Source organism: Catharus ustulatus, chromosome 13, assembly GCF_009819885.2.
Source record: "Catharus ustulatus isolate bCatUst1 chromosome 13, bCatUst1.pri.v2, whole genome shotgun sequence".
Lineage (NCBI taxonomy): Eukaryota > Metazoa > Chordata > Aves > Passeriformes > Turdidae > Catharus > Catharus ustulatus.
The window spans coordinates 531,996-548,584 of record NC_046233.1 but is presented as its reverse complement, the minus strand read 5'-3'; the positions used below and the strand labels follow the sequence as shown (position 1 = coordinate 548,584).

General features: G+C 62.4%; 2 protein-coding genes across 2 annotated transcripts; one reads left to right on the top strand and one right to left on the bottom strand.

Annotated features, from left to right (window-relative positions):
* The first annotated feature begins 2,666 nt into the window (after positions 1-2,666).
* Positions 2,667-6,298, top strand: CAV3 (caveolin 3). Its single transcript, XM_033071895.1, has 2 exons — positions 2,667-2,781; positions 5,946-6,298. The coding sequence occupies exons 1-2, from the start codon at positions 2,668-2,670 to the stop codon at positions 6,285-6,287; spliced, it is 456 nt and encodes a 151-aa protein (XP_032927786.1). The 5' UTR covers position 2,667; the 3' UTR covers positions 6,288-6,298.
* A 3,350-nt stretch (positions 6,299-9,648) lies between these two features.
* Positions 9,649-15,118, bottom strand: OXTR (oxytocin receptor). The gene is made up of 2 exons (XM_033071643.2): positions 14,105-15,118; positions 9,649-10,315 (listed from the first exon to the last, which is right to left on the bottom strand). The coding sequence occupies exons 1-2, from the start codon at positions 15,033-15,035 to the stop codon at positions 10,074-10,076; spliced, it is 1,173 nt and encodes a 390-aa protein (XP_032927534.1). The 5' UTR covers positions 15,036-15,118; the 3' UTR covers positions 9,649-10,073.
* Positions 15,119-16,589: the final 1,471 nt, after the last annotated feature.

The window sequence follows — 16,589 nt, the reverse complement described above, 5'->3', positions numbered from 1 at the left end:
ACCTGCTCAGGTCCTGACAATCTGTTCCCAAAAGCAGTGCTCCTCCTGAGAGCACACACAAGGCTGCTCAGGGGCAATGCCACTGCCTGTTTCTGCACAGGGAAATGTGTCACCAGGTTTCTAAACACATGTTCTCACAATGGAAGGCTTGGATTTCAGTGGAAAAAACTCCCATGGCATCCATTTGGGGCAGGTGTGTGCAGGGATGGGCCAGAGCAGCCTGGGCAGTGTCCCTGCCTGCTGCACTGTGTGTGTGACTCTCCACTTCACACAGTGTCCCACTCACAGAAACTACCGGGAAATGCATTTATTTATAGCACTGCAGTGCAACCCAATCCGCCCCTGGCTGCTGGACACGTTCCCTCCCTGCCCGTGGGTGCTCATCTCCTGCTCCCACCCGGGACCCCAGAGCCACCCCGGTGGGGACAGCCAGGGCCACCCCCGGTGGGGACAGCCAGGGCCACCCCACCCACAGGCAGTGACTCCTGCCAGCAGAAATGCCCTGGAGCAGGGCAGGGGAGTGTCCCTGAGCACAAACCCGGGGCTGGGGCAGCTGGGGACCCCTGGCAGGGCAGGGTAGGGCAGGGCAGGGCACCCGAACCCTGCCCAGCAGAGCCTGCCAGGGGGAACCAGAGCAGAAATCCTGGGGTCCCAGCCCTCAGCAGGGACAGCAGCTGTGCCTCCCAAACTGGGGCTGGCTCCTGGCCAGGCCAGCCTGGCCGTGCCCACAGCAGCAGGGTTGTTCTGTGTCACACCGAGCCTCTCCTCAGCCCCGGACAGGGACAGCAGCCGGCTCTGCTCGCACACCCTGCCTGCTCTGTGCTGGGTGCTGAGCCCCAGAGCAGGGCACAGAGCCTGGCACAGCCTCCAGAGAGCACCAGGCAGGCTGGCACAGTATCCAGCCAGCACCAGGCAGCTCTGGTACAGCATCCAGAGAGCACCAGGCAGCCCTGGCACAGCATCCAGCCAGCACCAGGTAGCCCTGGCACAGCCCTGGCACAGCACCCAGAGAGCACCAGGCAGCTCTGGCACAGCATCCAGAGAGCACCAGGCAGCCCTGGCACAGCTCTGGCACAGCACCCAGCCAGCACCAGGCAGCCCTGGCACAGCACCCAGCCAGCACCAGGCAGCTCTGGCGCAGCACCCAGACAGCACCAGGCAGCCCTGGCACAGCATCCAGAGAGCACCAGGGAGCTCTGGCACAGCCCTGGCACAGCACCCAGCCAGCACCAGGCATCTCTGGCCTCCAGCTGCTGCCCAGAGTCCTGGGGCTGCTGCCCAAAGCCCTGGGGCATGGGAGGCTTTGACCTCCAGCACCATCTGAGCCGTGTTTGGGATCTCCCAGCTTCTGTGGAGCAGAAGAGGGGTACAGGGGTGTGGAACTGGTTCCAGCAAAGGTTTCCCAGTGTCCCCTTGCCCAGGCCCTGGTGGCACTCCTCTCCAGAAGCAGCCTGCCACGCTCCCAGCCCTTGGCAGGGTTTCTCTGCACGGGTGCCCGGGTGTCTCTGCAGGACCCTGTGGGTTCAGGCACTGATAACACAGCCCTGCCCAGGGTTTGGGGGCAGCAGAGCCTTTTACCTTCAACCCCTCCCCTGCAGTGCCAGCCATGCTCGGGGGCTCTGCCTGGCACCTCCAGCCTCCCTGGGGACACCGAGGGGACACACACAGCCACCGAGGGGACACACACAGCCACTGAGGGGACACACACAGCCACCGAGGGGACACACGGCCACCGAGGGGGACACACGGCCACCGAGGGGACACACGGCCACCGAGGGGACACACGGCCACCGAGGGACACACACAGCCACCGAGGGGACACACGGCCACCGAGGGGACACACGGCCACCGAGGGACACACATGGCCACCGAGGGACACACGGCCACCGAGGGGACACACGGCCACCGAGGGGACACACGTCCCTCCCTCTCCACCCACCCTTAGGGACCCAAACACCCCTGTACCCCTAGTTTGTGAAGTGTTTTTTTCACAAAAGCGTTACTTTTAAACACAACTGCAGGTCATGAAAGGCAAGAGCTCACAGGATACACGGAGGAGGATTAGCAGGGACAGCCCAGGTTCAATAAATCCCCATTAATAGACCAGGCATCCCTGGAGGGGCTGTTCCACCACTGTGGCTCGGTGGGTTGGGGTTGGATTTCCTCGAGTTTCCATGGATAAAGAGCTGGAGATAAGGACCCCAAGCTGGCACCACAAGCCTTCCCCTGGGCTCTGAACAGCCCCTGGGCAGCTCTGGCCACCCAGGACCGTGGCTCCTCTGGGTGACATTTGTAGATGTGATTCCTGCTTCATTTACAGACTCATAAACAACAATTTCTTCCAGGCTTTTGAGGATTTTGCCCCGATTTGGGCATTGTTTGTCCCACTCAAGCATAAAATCCCGCAGGCCACAGCTGGGCTGGGGGCTGCCCCCACCTGTGCCACCCCCGCCCTGGCCAAAGGCCACCAGCCACCCACACACATGCCATCCCCCTGAGGTGACAGCGCAGGGCCGGCCCCAGAAAAGCCCCTTTAAGGGACACTTGAGGGCGGCCTCGGGAGCCAGGACATTAATTTTAGCCTGGAGCAGGGCCAGGGCTTGGGGCAGCTGCTGCAGGCGGGGCGGGCTGTCCCCTCTGTCCCCGCTGTCCCCAGTCCCCAGCAGCATGGCAGAGGAGCACAGCGGGCTGGAGGAGCGGATCATCATCAAGGACCAGCACACCAAGGAGATCGACCTGGTCAACAGAGACCCCAAGCACATCAACGAGGACGTGGTGAAGGTAGGGCTGTCCCCACTGTGTGTGGGGACAGATTTGGGGTTCAGCCCTTGCTGTGAGCTTGGCTCAGCCCAGCCTGGGCTGTTGGTCCTGGTCCCTGTGCCCCAGAGGTGACAGCCCCGCTGGCTGGGCACACAGACACTGCTGGGTGCACGCCTGGCCTCTCTTAATGCCATATTTCCCATTCCTTCAGCGGGCTCTCTCCACTTCCATTGTGGCTCAAAAATTTATGGGGACACTTCCTTTGTACCAGTGAGCGGGCAGCCAAAAATAACACAGAAATTAAATATAACCAGTCTAAAGGGATATTGGAAAAGGCTGCTAGCCTTCAAGACAGCACAGTGTCGGTTCTGGATTGTTTGGTGTGTGTTGTCCTGTTTGGGAAGGTTGTTCCCCCCAGGGTAGCCCAGAGGGGCAGCAGCCCTCAGCTCCCTTTCTGACCAAGAGGAATTCCCATTCCAACTCCTGGGCTTCCTCTAGAACTGCAAACAAAACGTGCCTCTGTTAGCCAAAGGTGATTCCAGCCCAAAGCAGAACAGGGGAGGTGGAAGGGTTTTGTTGAAACCGTGTTTGTGACTGCCACAGCAGAAGGGACAGTGGCACAGAGCTGCTCACACAGGATTTGTCACAGGCTGTGACCTTGACAGCACTGCTGAAACACAGACCTGAATTTGGGCATTAAAACACCACCACAGCTGCAGCACGGTGTGCTCAAATCCAGTTCCCTTGGCTGAGCCGTGGCAGTGACAGCCATCGATGGCTCCCTGCCCTGACCCCTCAGCATCCCTGCAGGACATCCCGCAGCCCTGCACGGCATCCCGCAGCCCTGCACGGCATCCCGCAGCCCTGCACGGCATCCCGCAGCCCTGCACGGCATCCCGCAGCCCTGCACGGCATCCCGCAGCCCTGCACGGCATCCCGCAGCCCTGCACGGCATCCCGCAGCCCCGCAGAGCATCCCGCAGCCCTGCACGGCATCCCGCAGCCCTGCACGGCATCCCGCAGCCCTGCACGGCATCCCGCAGCCCTGCACGGCATCCCGCAGCCCTGCACGGCATCCCGCAGCCCTGCAGAGCATCCCGCAGCCCTGCACGGCATCCCGCAGCCCCGCAGAGCATCCCGCAGCCCTGCACGGCATCCCGCAGCCCTGCACGGCATCCCGCAGCCCTGCACGGCATCCCGCAGCCCCGCAGGGCATCCCGCAGCCCTGCAGAGCATCCCGCAGCCCTGCACGGCATCCCGCAGCCCTGCACGGCATCCCGCAGCCCTGCACGGCATCCCGCAGCCCTGCAGCGCATCCCGCAGCCCTGCAGCGCATCCCGCAGCCCTGCAGAGCATCCCGCAGCCCTGCAGAGCATCCCGCAGCCCTGCAGGGCATCCCGCAGCCCCGCAGAGCATCCCGCAGCCCTGCACGGCATCCCGCAGCCCTGCACGGCACCCCGCAGCCCTGCACGGCATCCCGCAGCCCTGCAGCGCATCCCGCAGCCCTGCACGGCATCCCGCAGCCCTGCACGGCATCCCGCAGCCCTGGGCTCGGGGAGGTGCCAGCCCAGGGCAGCAGCGCTCTGCCATGGCACAGGAGAGCCTCAGCCCAGGGCCAGGCAGCGCTCTGGGCTCCTGGGGACAGCACCAGCACCGTCCTGGCATCCACAGCCTCCCTCCCCAGCACATCCCTGCCTCTCCCAACCAGAGCCTCCAAAGCCTGCAGAGACCAAGCTCACCCACGCTGCTCCCTCAGCTCTGGGAGCTCCAGAGCTCAGCATTCCTGCACCCTAAAATAGCCTGGCTGATAGGGCTGGGGAGGAGCACACTCACCCTGCTCATCCAGACAGCCAGGACGTGCAGCAGGAGCGCTCTGGGAGCACAGAGCCAGCCAGCAGGGCAGCAGGGAGCTGCAGGGCTCCGGGGGATGGAGGGCTCACCTGGCCCTGGATCAACATCACAAAGCACCAGCCAGAATCTGGGATCACGTTCCAGAAGTGGCAGTGGCCTCAGAGTCTTTGCAGAGCTTCACAAACCCCTCCAGGCACAGCAGCAGAGCAATGCATGGCTACACCGGGTGACCTGAGGGAAGCTTTCCCAGCCCAAAAGGTTCCAGAGTTCTAGAAAGGAACAGTACCTGCATGTGCTGGTCCCTGAGCTCCTCCAGGAGCTGAGTCTGAGCCTCCAGTGCTCCTCCAGACCCTCCCAGTGTGATGGCAGCAGAAAGAATAACAGGGCAGGGCCTCTGCTTTTGTATCCCACTGCTCCCTGCATTAAGTGATCCCTGCTGGGCTCATCAGGCAGCTGGGCAGTAACCTGGGCTGACCCCAGCACACCTGGGCTGACCCCAGCACACCTAACCCTAACCCTAACCCTAACCCTGAGGGCCAGCTCTCAGAGCTGCTGTCCCCTCATTGCCAATGCTTCTCTCAGCACCTCCTGCTCCCTCCAGGAAATTAAAGATGACACAGAGTGATTTTGTGATCCAAGTGCTTCCAAAGCAGAATGAATTTTGTTATTTAACGTGAATGTACAGACACGTCAGCTGCCGGAGGGGACGCCAGGCTGGTTTTCAAGACAAATAGTTCAGTTTATGCATTCCCTGGAAGGGAGTTACACCCCGAGGGGATCTCTGCCTGGGGCTCTGGGGAGGGTTTTGGGTCACTCAGAGGCACCCCCAGTGCCTGCAGGAACAGCAGGGGCAGGGCTGAGCCCCAGCTCCCTTCCCCAGAAGGAACACAGACAGCACTGAGCACCTCATCCTAGGGGTATAAATAAATAATCCATAAATCCAGAGGGCTGCTGGATCTTTATTAGCACAAACACCTTCCTGCCGAGTGGGCAGCCTTGTCCCTGAACGCTAAAAAAGGGCAGGAATGGGCTCTGGCCACCTCTGCAGCCAACACTCCCACGCACAGCTCCTGTTCCAGGGCTCCTGCCTGGCCTCCTCCTGACTCCCAGGGGATGGCACAGGGACTGTGACCCCCCAGTGCTGTGGGCTGAGCCACCTCCCTGCTGCCCACGGGCTGTGGCTGGGCAGTGCTGGGAGCCCTGAGCCATCCCCATCTCTGCAGGGGTGCAGGGGCTGGGGGATCCACCCCACAGCCCCCTCTCCCATCTGGGATCTGCAGGGCCTCGTCCTTGCTGCCCCCCAAACCTCCCTCGTGCCCATCTGCTTCCTCCCAGGTGGATTTTGAGGATGTGATAGCCGAGCCCGTGGGCACGTACAGCTTCGACGGCGTCTGGAAAAGCAGCTACACCACCTTCACCGTCAGCAAGTACTGGTGCTACCGGCTGCTCTCCGCCGTCCTGGGCATCCCCCTGGCCGTCGTCTGGGGCTTCCTCTTCGCCCTCATCTCCTTCTGCCACATTTGGGCAGTGGTGCCCTGCATCAAGAGCTACCTGATCGAGATCCAGTGTGTGAGCCGGATCTACTCGCTGTGCATCCACACCTTCTGCGACCCGCTCTTCGAGGCGCTCTCCAAGATCTGCACCAACATCCGAGTCGCTGTCCGCAAGGAGACTTAGGTCCTGGCAGCTGCCCCAACAGCCTGGCACAACCCCCTCTGTGCAGGCTGCCTGTCCTTGGGCAATGGACACCCCTGTCCAGTGAGTGACCTGCCCATGGACACCCCTGTCCTGTGAGTGACCTGCACATGGACACCCCTGTCCTGTGAGTGACCTGCACATGGACACCCCTGTCCTGTGAGTGACCTGCCCATGGACACTCCTGTCCAGTGAGTGACCTGCACATGGACACCCCTGTCCAGTGAGTGACCTGCACATGGACACCCCTGTCCTGTGAGTGACCTGCCCATGGACACCCCTGTCCAGTGAGTGACCTGCCCATGGACACCCCTGTCCTGTGAAGGGACTGACCATGGACACCCCTGTCCTGTGAGTGACCTGCCCATGGACACCCCTGTCCTGTGAGTGACCTGCCCATGGACATCCCTGTCCTGTGAGTGACCTGCACATGGACACCCCTGTCCTGTGAGTGACCTGCCCATGGACACCCCTGTCCTGTGAGGGACCTGCCCATGGACACCCCTGTCCTGTGAGGGACCTGCCCATGGACACCCCTGTCCTGTGAGTGACCTGCACATGGACACCCCTGTCCAGTGAGTGACCTGCCCATGGACACCCCTGTCCAGTGAAGGGACTGCACATGGACACTCCTGTCCAGTTAAGAGCTGTGGGCAGGGTCCAGGACAGGATCCAGGACAGGTGGGAGCCAGCCCTGAGCAGGGCCCTGAGCTGGGGCTGGGGGAGGGCAAGGGGGACACAGAGCTTTTGGGAACGTCACTTGAGAGACAAGCTGGGCTCTGAGCTAAGCTCAGGCTCGTTCCTCAGGGACACTTTTTGGCACACGTGTTCAGTGCATGCTGAGCTGGCTGCAGCCCAGCAGTGTGTGCATCCCATAGGCCAGGGCTGTCCCTCCTCTGTGGCCTGAGATGGAGAGAGAGGGGCAGGATGGCACTGACCCCTCAGCACTGACCCCTCAGCACTGACCCCTCACATCCAGCCAGGCCCCTCTGGGGTCACCCCAATGGATGGGGAGGGCAGAGGAAGAGGAAGGAGCCTCTGCCAGGACCCTGCTGCTCTGGCTCCAGGGGATGAGGAGTGAGGTGCAGTTCAGGGCTGTTTCCTCCCCTGTACTGCCAATTAATGGCAATTAATTTGTTGGTCCCTCTTGCACGGAGCTGCACTTTCACTTGGAGGCTTTGAGGCTCTTTTGGCTCCAGCCTCAAGTGCTTTGCTGACCCAGGGCCCGGGAGGTCTCGTTGTTCAGAGGCTGCTCTCAATTGTCTCCGTGTGTGCCTTCCCTTGGCTTCCAGCAAAGACTTGGAGCCCAAGACTCCCCTGTGCCGTGCCAAGGATGAGAAAGAGCCAGGGTTTTACTGGAGCTCTTCCAAGGGCTTGGGATTGTATTCTGCTGTTATTCCATAGCACTGTGGTACCCAAGCTCCAGGACATCGGGGCCCAAGAAGAACGGAGTGATTAAAAAAAAACAAGACAAAACAAAACAAAAAGGTATTTAGGTAATTAGAGGGGGGGTGGGAGACCTTAAGAGATCTTTCCCAACCTAAAGGGTTCCACAGTTCTATAAAGGAACATTATTTGCATGTGCTGGTCTCAAAAAACACTTCATTTTTTGTGGGAATAAAAATAATTAAAATCAATTGTATCATGGGCTTATATCACTAAGTTTTTACTGTTGCTGTTCTAGTAGTTCACTGCCTGAAACCTGAAATGCTGATGTCCCCACCACATTGCTTCCTGGGCGCCAACACTTGGGGCACACACGCTGCTCACCTGTCAGCACCTCTGTTCCACTTCGGGCCCTCCTGGAAAGCTTTTTGGCTTTTATATCCAATGCACTCACCTGGGACACTCCCCGGGTGCTCTCATGGGACTCTCCCCACTATCCCGGGACACTCCCCACTCTCTTGGGACTCTCCCCACTCTCCCGGGACTCTCCCCACTATCCCGGGACTCTCCCCACTCTCCCGGGACACTCCCCTGGCTGCTCTCATGGGACTCTCCCCACTCTCCCGGGACACTCCCCACTATCCCGAGACTCTCCCCACTCTCCCGGGACTCTCCCCACCCTCTCGGGACTCTCCCCGCTGCTCTCCTGTCCCTCTCTGCTCAGCCTGGGCACCCTGCAGGAGCTCACCGCGGCACCTCTCGGCTGCAGCATCCCCAGGCGTGGGGCATGGCCCTGCCTCACCCCCAGACACCCCACAAAGCGCAGCCGGGGCTGGAGGGCAGTGCCCTGTGTCCCACAGCCCCTCTGCTCCCCGTGCATCATCCCGGTCACATCCCCTGCCCTGCTCTCGTTCCTCCCTGACGATGCACCTCCGACTCCCCAGGAAAGGAGACCCCTCCTTCCCGGCTTTGTGCACTCTCAAGGAGAAGGAAGGTGAACGTGGGAGGAAAATGCTCTGTGGTGTCCTGAGGATTTCAAGCAGTCAGCAAATGTGCTGAGAGCTCACTTGGAGCTTCCACAAAAAAAAAAAAAAATTAAAGGAATGTCAGGATAGGAAAGGTGCAAATGGACCTGCTGGTGACAGTGGAGAAATAAAGAACACATTTCAATGCATTTTCCATGTTCATTCCCATCATGAAAGGCCAAACCCACCACCCCTTGAGAGGGGCACTGTGCCCCTGCAGTGCCCGTGCCCAGCACAGCTGGCTGGGGCAGTTCCGTGCTCCAGCCCTGCTTCCCATCCGTCCCCTTCATCCCCTCAGCCCAGCGCTCCCCCCACGCCTCCCACCAGACACAGTCAGAAAAGTTTATTTACAGTATTTGCTAACAATAAAAACCCATGCCGTCAGCATGCCCGTGCGCTATAGAGCAAGCGAGTGGCGCTGGGAGACGTGGTGGATCTGCGGCGAGCCCGGAGCTGGCCTTGGGGACACGAGGGAGTGTCCCTGTGACAGCCCGGGGACCCGACCCGACCCCACACACCCTCAGGGCAGGAGCTGCTCAGCACCCTCAGAACAGAAACTGCCCAGACCCCCGGCCCAGCCGTGCCCCAGCTCTGGCGATCGTCTGCACAGCCTCGCTGGCCACGGGGCTGGCACGGTGCGGGGCTGGCACGGTGAGGAGCTGCAGGGCTGCAGGGCTGGCACGGTGCGGGGCTGGCACTGTGTGGGGTTGTGGGGCTGCAGGGTTGGCAGGGTGCTGAGCTGCAGGGCTGCAGGGCCGGCACAGTGCAGGACTGGCACGGTGCGGGGCTGGCACGGTGCGGGAGTGCAGGGCTGCAGGGCTGCAGGGCTGTGGGGTTGCAGGTCTGCAGGGCTGGCACAGTGCGGGGATGGCACGGTGCAGGGCTGCAAGGCTGGCACGGTGCAGGGCTGCAGGGTTGCGGGGCTGGCACGGTGCGGGGATGCAGGGATGGCACGGTGCGGGGATGCAGGGCTGGCACCCTGCAGGACGCTGCTGCAGGCGGAGGTGGGACAGTGCCCGCCGTGTGCCCGGGTGCCAGCCCCATCCCCGTGTGCCGCAGCAGCTCCTGCCGTCCCGCAGGGCTGCGCCACCCCTGCCCCAGCAGCACCGGGTCCTTTGTCCCTCCCGGTGGCGTCCGTGAGCCCCTGTTGGGGCGTCAGGAGCGGCTCCCTGCTGTCTGATCCCAGGCAGCACTGAAACCCGGGCACAGAATTCCTCCCGCACTGCCGTCTCCGTTAAACAACGCCCTGTGTGCATGCTTACACCTATATACACCTATTTATGGCCCCCTCCTTGTCCGGGCTTTCCCAGGGAAGCACGGGAGCAGCGCAGCACAGACACGAGTCCCCGCCACGGCCTCACGTCGCGGGCGGCTGCACGAAGCTCCTGTGGCTCGGGCTCCTGCAGCTGAGCACGAAGGACGAGGAGTTGCTCTTCTTGCTCAGCTCACACCCCGGCCGCGCCTTCAGGTACCGCGTGGAGCAGCAGAGGAAGCGGCGCATCAGGTCATGGAAGAGGTGCCCGGTGTAGAGCATGTAGATCCAGGGGTTGCAGCAGCTGTTGAGGCTGGCCAGGAGCATGGCGATGATGAACGGGGAGGCTGCGAGAGAGGCGCGGCCGTGTCAGGGCACGGGGGCCCTGCCGAGAGCCGCAGCTGTGCCGGCATCGCGACACACCGACACCCGACATCGCGACACACCGACAAACAGACACACCGACACCTTGACAGACATCCCGACACACCGACACCGACACCCGACACACCGACATACCGACACACTGACACCCAACACACTGACAGACACCCCGACATCCCGACACACCGACAGACAGACACACAGACACACCGAAACACCGACACCCGACACACCGACAGAGACCCCGACAGACAGACACCCGACACACCGACACCCGACACACAGACACACTGACACCCTGACAGACACACAGACCCACTGACACCCGACACACAGACACACTGACACACCGACAAACAGACACACAGACACACCAACACACCGACACCTGACACACTGACACACCGACAGACAGACACACCGACACACAGACACCCGACACACCGAGACCCGACACACAGACACACTGACACACCGACAGACAGACACCTGACACACAGACACACTGACACACAGACACACAGACACACCGACAGACAGACACCCGACACACCGACATACCGACACACCGACACCCGACACAGTGATACACAGACACACCGACAGACAGACACCTGACACACCGACACACCGACACACCGACACCCGACATCCCGACACACAGACACACCGACACACAGACACACCGACAAACAAACACCCAACACACCGACACCCGACACACAGACACACCGACACCCGACACACAGACACACCGACACACCGAGACCCGACACACAGACACACCGACACCCGACACACAGACACACCGACACCCGACACACAGACACCCGACATCCCGACACACCGACACCGACAGACAGACACCTGACACGCTGACACCCGACACACCAACACCCGACGCACACCCGACACTCTCTCCCGGCGGGGATGAGCCGCAGGAACACCACGGGAAATGAGAGCTGGGAAATGAGAGGGCTGAGTTTCAGTTCCAGCCCCTTGGATTTCGGTTTTCCCCCCCACGAGCCGCATTTCCCTGCAGTGCTGTCCCCTGCCCCTGGCTGTCCCCTGTCCCTGGCTGTCCCCTGTCCCTGAGCTGTCCCTGCTCCTAGGCTGTCCCCTGCCCCTGGCTGTCCCCACCGCCAGCCCGGCCCTGTCCGAGCCCTTTGCCCGCTGCTCTCCCAGCCCCTTTCTCCAGCCACCTTTCTCTCCCCCGAATTCCACAGTGCTGTGCCAGGAAAGGGGACAGCCAGCCATTCCCACCTCCCGGCTGCCTCCATCCCCCGGGGATGGGGCCATGGTGCCAGGGCGGTGCCAGGACATCAGGTCTGGTGCTGCTCTCTGTGCCCAGAGCACAGAGCACCGCCTGTCCCACCTGAGGGGCTGGATCAGACGAGGGGACGGTGGGACTGGCACTGCCATGGCACCAAGGGGGACATCCCTGCCTGAAGGGGCTGCAGGGGGAGCTGGAGCCTTCATCCCCCTCCTGTGCTCCAGCCCAGCCCCTCTGCTCCCACAGGACGTGCCAGCAGCATGAACGCGCTGGGTTTGGCTGCTCCTGGCCCCTTCGTGCCTCTGCAAAAATGCACTGGCAGCTCTTCGGCCAGTGAAGAAATGTGACTATAAATGCTGGCTTCCAAATTCACCTTTAGCCAACGGATGCGTAATTCCTGCTCTTGTGATGTCTGCTCCAACTACTTTTAATTTCCAGCATATGCTGAAAGCTAATTCCATGCAGAGCGGTTACAAACCCCAGGCACCAGACCTGAAATACATCACAGCGTTTCTACCACTTGAAAACGCCCGGCCAGGGCTGACTCAGCTCTTCCCTCTCCGCAGGAGGCAAATTGAATTTCAGGGACTGAGTGCAGGGCGGGTCCGGAGCGGGGATCGCTCCCTCCCTGCTGGAGCAGCAGAGACCCCGAGGGGTGTGCAGCCGGCCAGCCCTGCCCAGGATGGCCCTGCCCCAGGATGGCCCTGCCCAGGATGGTCCCAGGCTGTGCCCCAGCAGGGCTGGGGGGCTCTGCTGCCAACTCCCAGCGCTGGGGTGGGATGAGAGGCTCCCCAGCGCTGACTGGAGCCATCACTCACAGCCCAGTGTCAGGGCACCTGCCCCGAGTGAAGGGACCAGCAGAGCAGTCCTGGTGATTCTCAGCCCCACTCTTGTCCTCCAGGAGCCAGGAGCCAGCTCTGACCCGAGCTCGGAGTCCTGCAGGTTTCTGTGCAGTGTGTGCAGCACAGCTTCCCTCCAACCTGTGAGGCTGTGCAGGGTCCCCAGTGCTTAAACTGCTCCTGGATCATAAGGTGGAGCTGCAGCCCACCTTACAGAGGCTTTGGGAGTGGGGAGGGTGGAACAGCTGCAGAGCCCCTGATCCCTTACAGCAAAGAGGGAAAGAAAGGGAAAAGAGAAAGGAAAAAATGGGAAAAGTGCTGCAAGGCCTACTGCACAGGGTGAGCAAGGGAAAAGTTCCCCTTGCAGCCAGAAGGATTGGGATGGACAAAGCAGAGATTTGGGTGCTGCCAAGGGCTGTGTGCTGGGAAAGGAGGGGCAGCCCTCAAGAGTGAAGGGTTAAAATACAGCACGAGGGAGGGCAGCTGCTTCACCCCAGAGCCCATCCAGGAACTAGAAGTTTTGACCAGCCTGAATCAGGTGGAAAACCCCTGGAGCACCCAGGGAGGTGCAAAAGCCACATTCCACCTCTCCTGAAATAAATGGAGCAGAGAGAAGCAGGAGAGGCAAAGCCTGCCTGGCTGGCTGCTCTCTGGCCAGCCCAGGGAACAGAGACACGCTGTGGGTTTTGTACAGGGCACCGTGCAGCTGGGGCAGGGTTTGGGAAGGGCAGAGCAGTTGTGCCCTGAGAGCTGTCCTGAGAGCTGCTCTGTGTCCTGTGCCCTGTGCTCTGTGCCCTGAGAGCTGCTCTGTGCCCTGTGCCCAGCACTGCTCAGCCCTCCTTGGCGCTCTGCTGAGCCTGGGTCAGTCTGTGTAAGGAGCTCTCATCCCTGGCTGCACTTTTCTGCCCTTTCTCCCACCTCACAAAGCTGTGAAGAGTTTTTGTTTAAGCTGTCCCAGGTGTTTCCCCCATCTCCAGGGGACAGCACAGACCTGCACAGCTCCAGCCACGTCACACCAGGGAGGGTGGCACTTTCTGTTCTCTGCAGCCTCAGTGACGACAGGAGCAGCCAGCCCAAATATAAAAAATGGCAAATCCGTGACACCACATCTTTAGGAAAAGGTTTTGCTCATAAATCAGGGTTTTTCTACGGGAACTGTGCTCCAGTCAGAGATAAAATAACAGCAGTTTAGTCTGGGGTGGATGGAGCGGGAGGAGAGGGAGAAGAGGCCAAGAGTAGAAAGCAAAAAGTCAGTGAGGAAAAAAAGGATACAACAAAGGGAAGGAAGAAAGGAAGTCAGGCTGTGCAGCTTTCTCCTGAGCTCTCACACTTCCCAGGCTGGGCAGTGAATCTCCAGGGACCCCAGAGCAGCCCCCAGGGACGGCCCCATGCAGGGACAGTCCCCACCCAAGGACAGCCACCACCAGCTGCACTGCCCGAGCCCGGAGCTGTAGTGGCCCAGAATTTGCCAGAGCTGTGGCAGCCCTTGGCCCGGGACAGCTGCAGCTCAGCCACTGCTGCCTGCCGGGGGTTTCTCCGTGCTCAGGACTTTGTCCCATGTCCCTCCACCCACCCAAACCCAGCGTGGAGCAGTGTCTGCCCTGGGTGTCCCAAGGCCAGCAGGAGGGAGGGGACTGTACCTTCGTGCGGGGCGTTGGTGTCCCACACTGACCACATCTGCACGAAGAAGAAGGGAGTCCAGCACACGATGAACGCCAGCACGATGATAAAGGTCATTTTGACTGTCCGGATCTTGGCTTTGGAGATGAGCCTGGTGCTGCTGACCCTGGCAAACACCATCCCACCACGGGAGCCTGCGCCCAGACCCACGCTGGGCCCGTGGGCCGTCTTCAGCTTCACGTTCTGCCAGATCTTGAAGCTGATTAAGCCGTAGCAGATGCTCAGCATCAACACAGGGATGATATAGACCATGAGGGTGATCCAGGTAACGTAGGCTTTTGGTCCCCAGGGCTGGATGAAATCTGCCCAACAGTCATAAACCCCGTTCCCCACATCCCTCAGAGAAAATATGTGGATCTGAGGGATGCTGACCAGCAGGCACAGCAGCCAGGTGAGGAGGACAGAGACCCGGTCAGCTCTCCTGTGCAGGGACCTCAGTGGCTGACAGATGGCCAAGCAGCGGTCCAGGGACATCAGCAGCAGCATGTAGGTGGAAGCGAACATTCCCACCACCTGCAGGTACTTGATCAAGCGGCAGAGGAAGTCCGGCCCGTAGAACCTGAAGGTGATGTCCCAGATGAGCTGGGGCAGCACCTGGAAGATGGCCACGACCAGGTCAGCGATGCTCAGGTGCTTCATGAAGAAGTACATGCGGGAGTGCTTGTGGCGGGTGGTGTGGATGGCCAGCAGCACGCACAGGTTGCCGGTCAGGGCGAGGAACAGGATGAGGCACAGGACTGTCACCTCCACCTTGGCCATGTCCTCGTTCCTCTTCAGGGGGTCGGCGCTGCTGTTCCTGCCCGCGCTCAGGTTCTCCAGCCGGAGGCTGCCGTTCCCCAGGGAGCTGTTGATGGTCCAGGTGCTGCTCCCCGCCAGGTACAGCTTCTCCATGGCCAGCGCCGGCCCGCATCGAGCCTGGGGCAGGGCGAGGGCAGGGGCAGGGCGAGGGCAGGGCGAGGGCAGGGAGCGGGCAGAGAGCGGGCAGGGAGCGGGCAGGGAGCGGGCAGGGAGCGGGCAGAGAGCGGGCAGAGAGCGGGCAGGGAGCGGGCAGAGAGCGGGCAGGGAGCGGGCAGGGAGCGGGCAGAGAGCGGGCAGGGAGCGGGCAGAGAGCGGGCAGAGAGCGGGCAGGGAGCGGGCAGGGAGCGGGCAGGGAGCGGGCAGGGCGAGGGCAGAGAGCGGGCAGGGAGCGGGCAGAGAGCGGGCAGGGAGCGGGCACGGAGCGGGCACAGAGCGGGCACGGAGCGGGCACAGAGCGGGCACGGAGCGGGCAGGGAGCGGGCAGGGCGAGGGCAGAGAGCGGGCACAGAGCGGGCAGGGCGAGGGCAGAGAGCGGGCACAGAGCGGGCACGGAGCGGGCACAGAGCGGGCACGGAGCGGGCAGGGAGCGGGCAGGGCGAGGGCAGAGAGCGGGCAGGGAGCGGGCAGGGAGCGGGCACAGAGCGGGCAGAGAGCGGGCAGAGAGCGGGCAGGGAGCGGGCAGAGAGCGGGCAGGGAGCGGGCAGGGAGCCGGCAGAGCCCGCACCGATGCGCTCCTGTGCGGAGCGCGGTGTCCCCGCCGCTCTCTCTCCGTGTCCCCCCGGTGCTCAGTATTCCATCTCTCCCCGTGTCCCCTCGCTCCGTGTCCCCGCCGGTCGCTGTGCCCGTGTCCCGGCTGGCTGCCGCTGCTGTCCCCTGGCCGGTCGCTCTCCGTCCCCGCCCCTGCCCCGCTCGCAGCCCCAGCGCAGGGGCCGGCCGAGCGGCGGGGGCGGCGGGCAGGGGCGGCTCCGGCCCGGCCCCTCGGGGCCCGCCCGCGGCCGCTGGCCCCGCACCGGACCCGCCTCAGCATCTTCAGCATCTTCAGCATCTTCAGCATCTTCTGCATCTTCCCCCGCGCCCTCCCCGCAGCTCACCCGACCGGCGGCCCCGGCTCCCTTTGCCCCGCTCCGCCCAGGCAGCCCCGGTTCTCCGTTCCCCGTGTCCCGGTTCATCGCAGCCCGGCTCCCCGTGTCCCGGTTCATCGCAGCCCGGCTCCCGTGTCCCGGTTCATCGCAGCCCGGCTCCCCGTGTCCCGGTTCATCGCAGCCCGGCTCCCCGGTTCCCGGTTCATCGCAGCCCGTTCCCCGTGTCCCCGTTTATCGCAGCCCGGCTCCCGTGTCCCGGTTCCCGGAGCGGAGCCGCGAGGGGGAGCGGCGGAGCGAGGCTGCGGTGATGGGCGAGGGGACCGGCGCCCCCGATAGCCCAAAGCCCCCCGGGACCGATGTCTGGGCACACAGCGGAGCTGGGAGCGCGCACCGGGCTCGTCCCCAGCCCTGCCCAGCCCAGCCCAGCCCAGCCCAGCCCTGCCCCAGCACTGGACACCCAGGGCACTGGACACCCCCCGTAGATGCCAGCCCGGCCTCGTCCCAGGAGCGGGCTCAGGCTCTGGTCACACACCCACCAAGAGCTTCCCTCTTCTTTCAGGAGGAA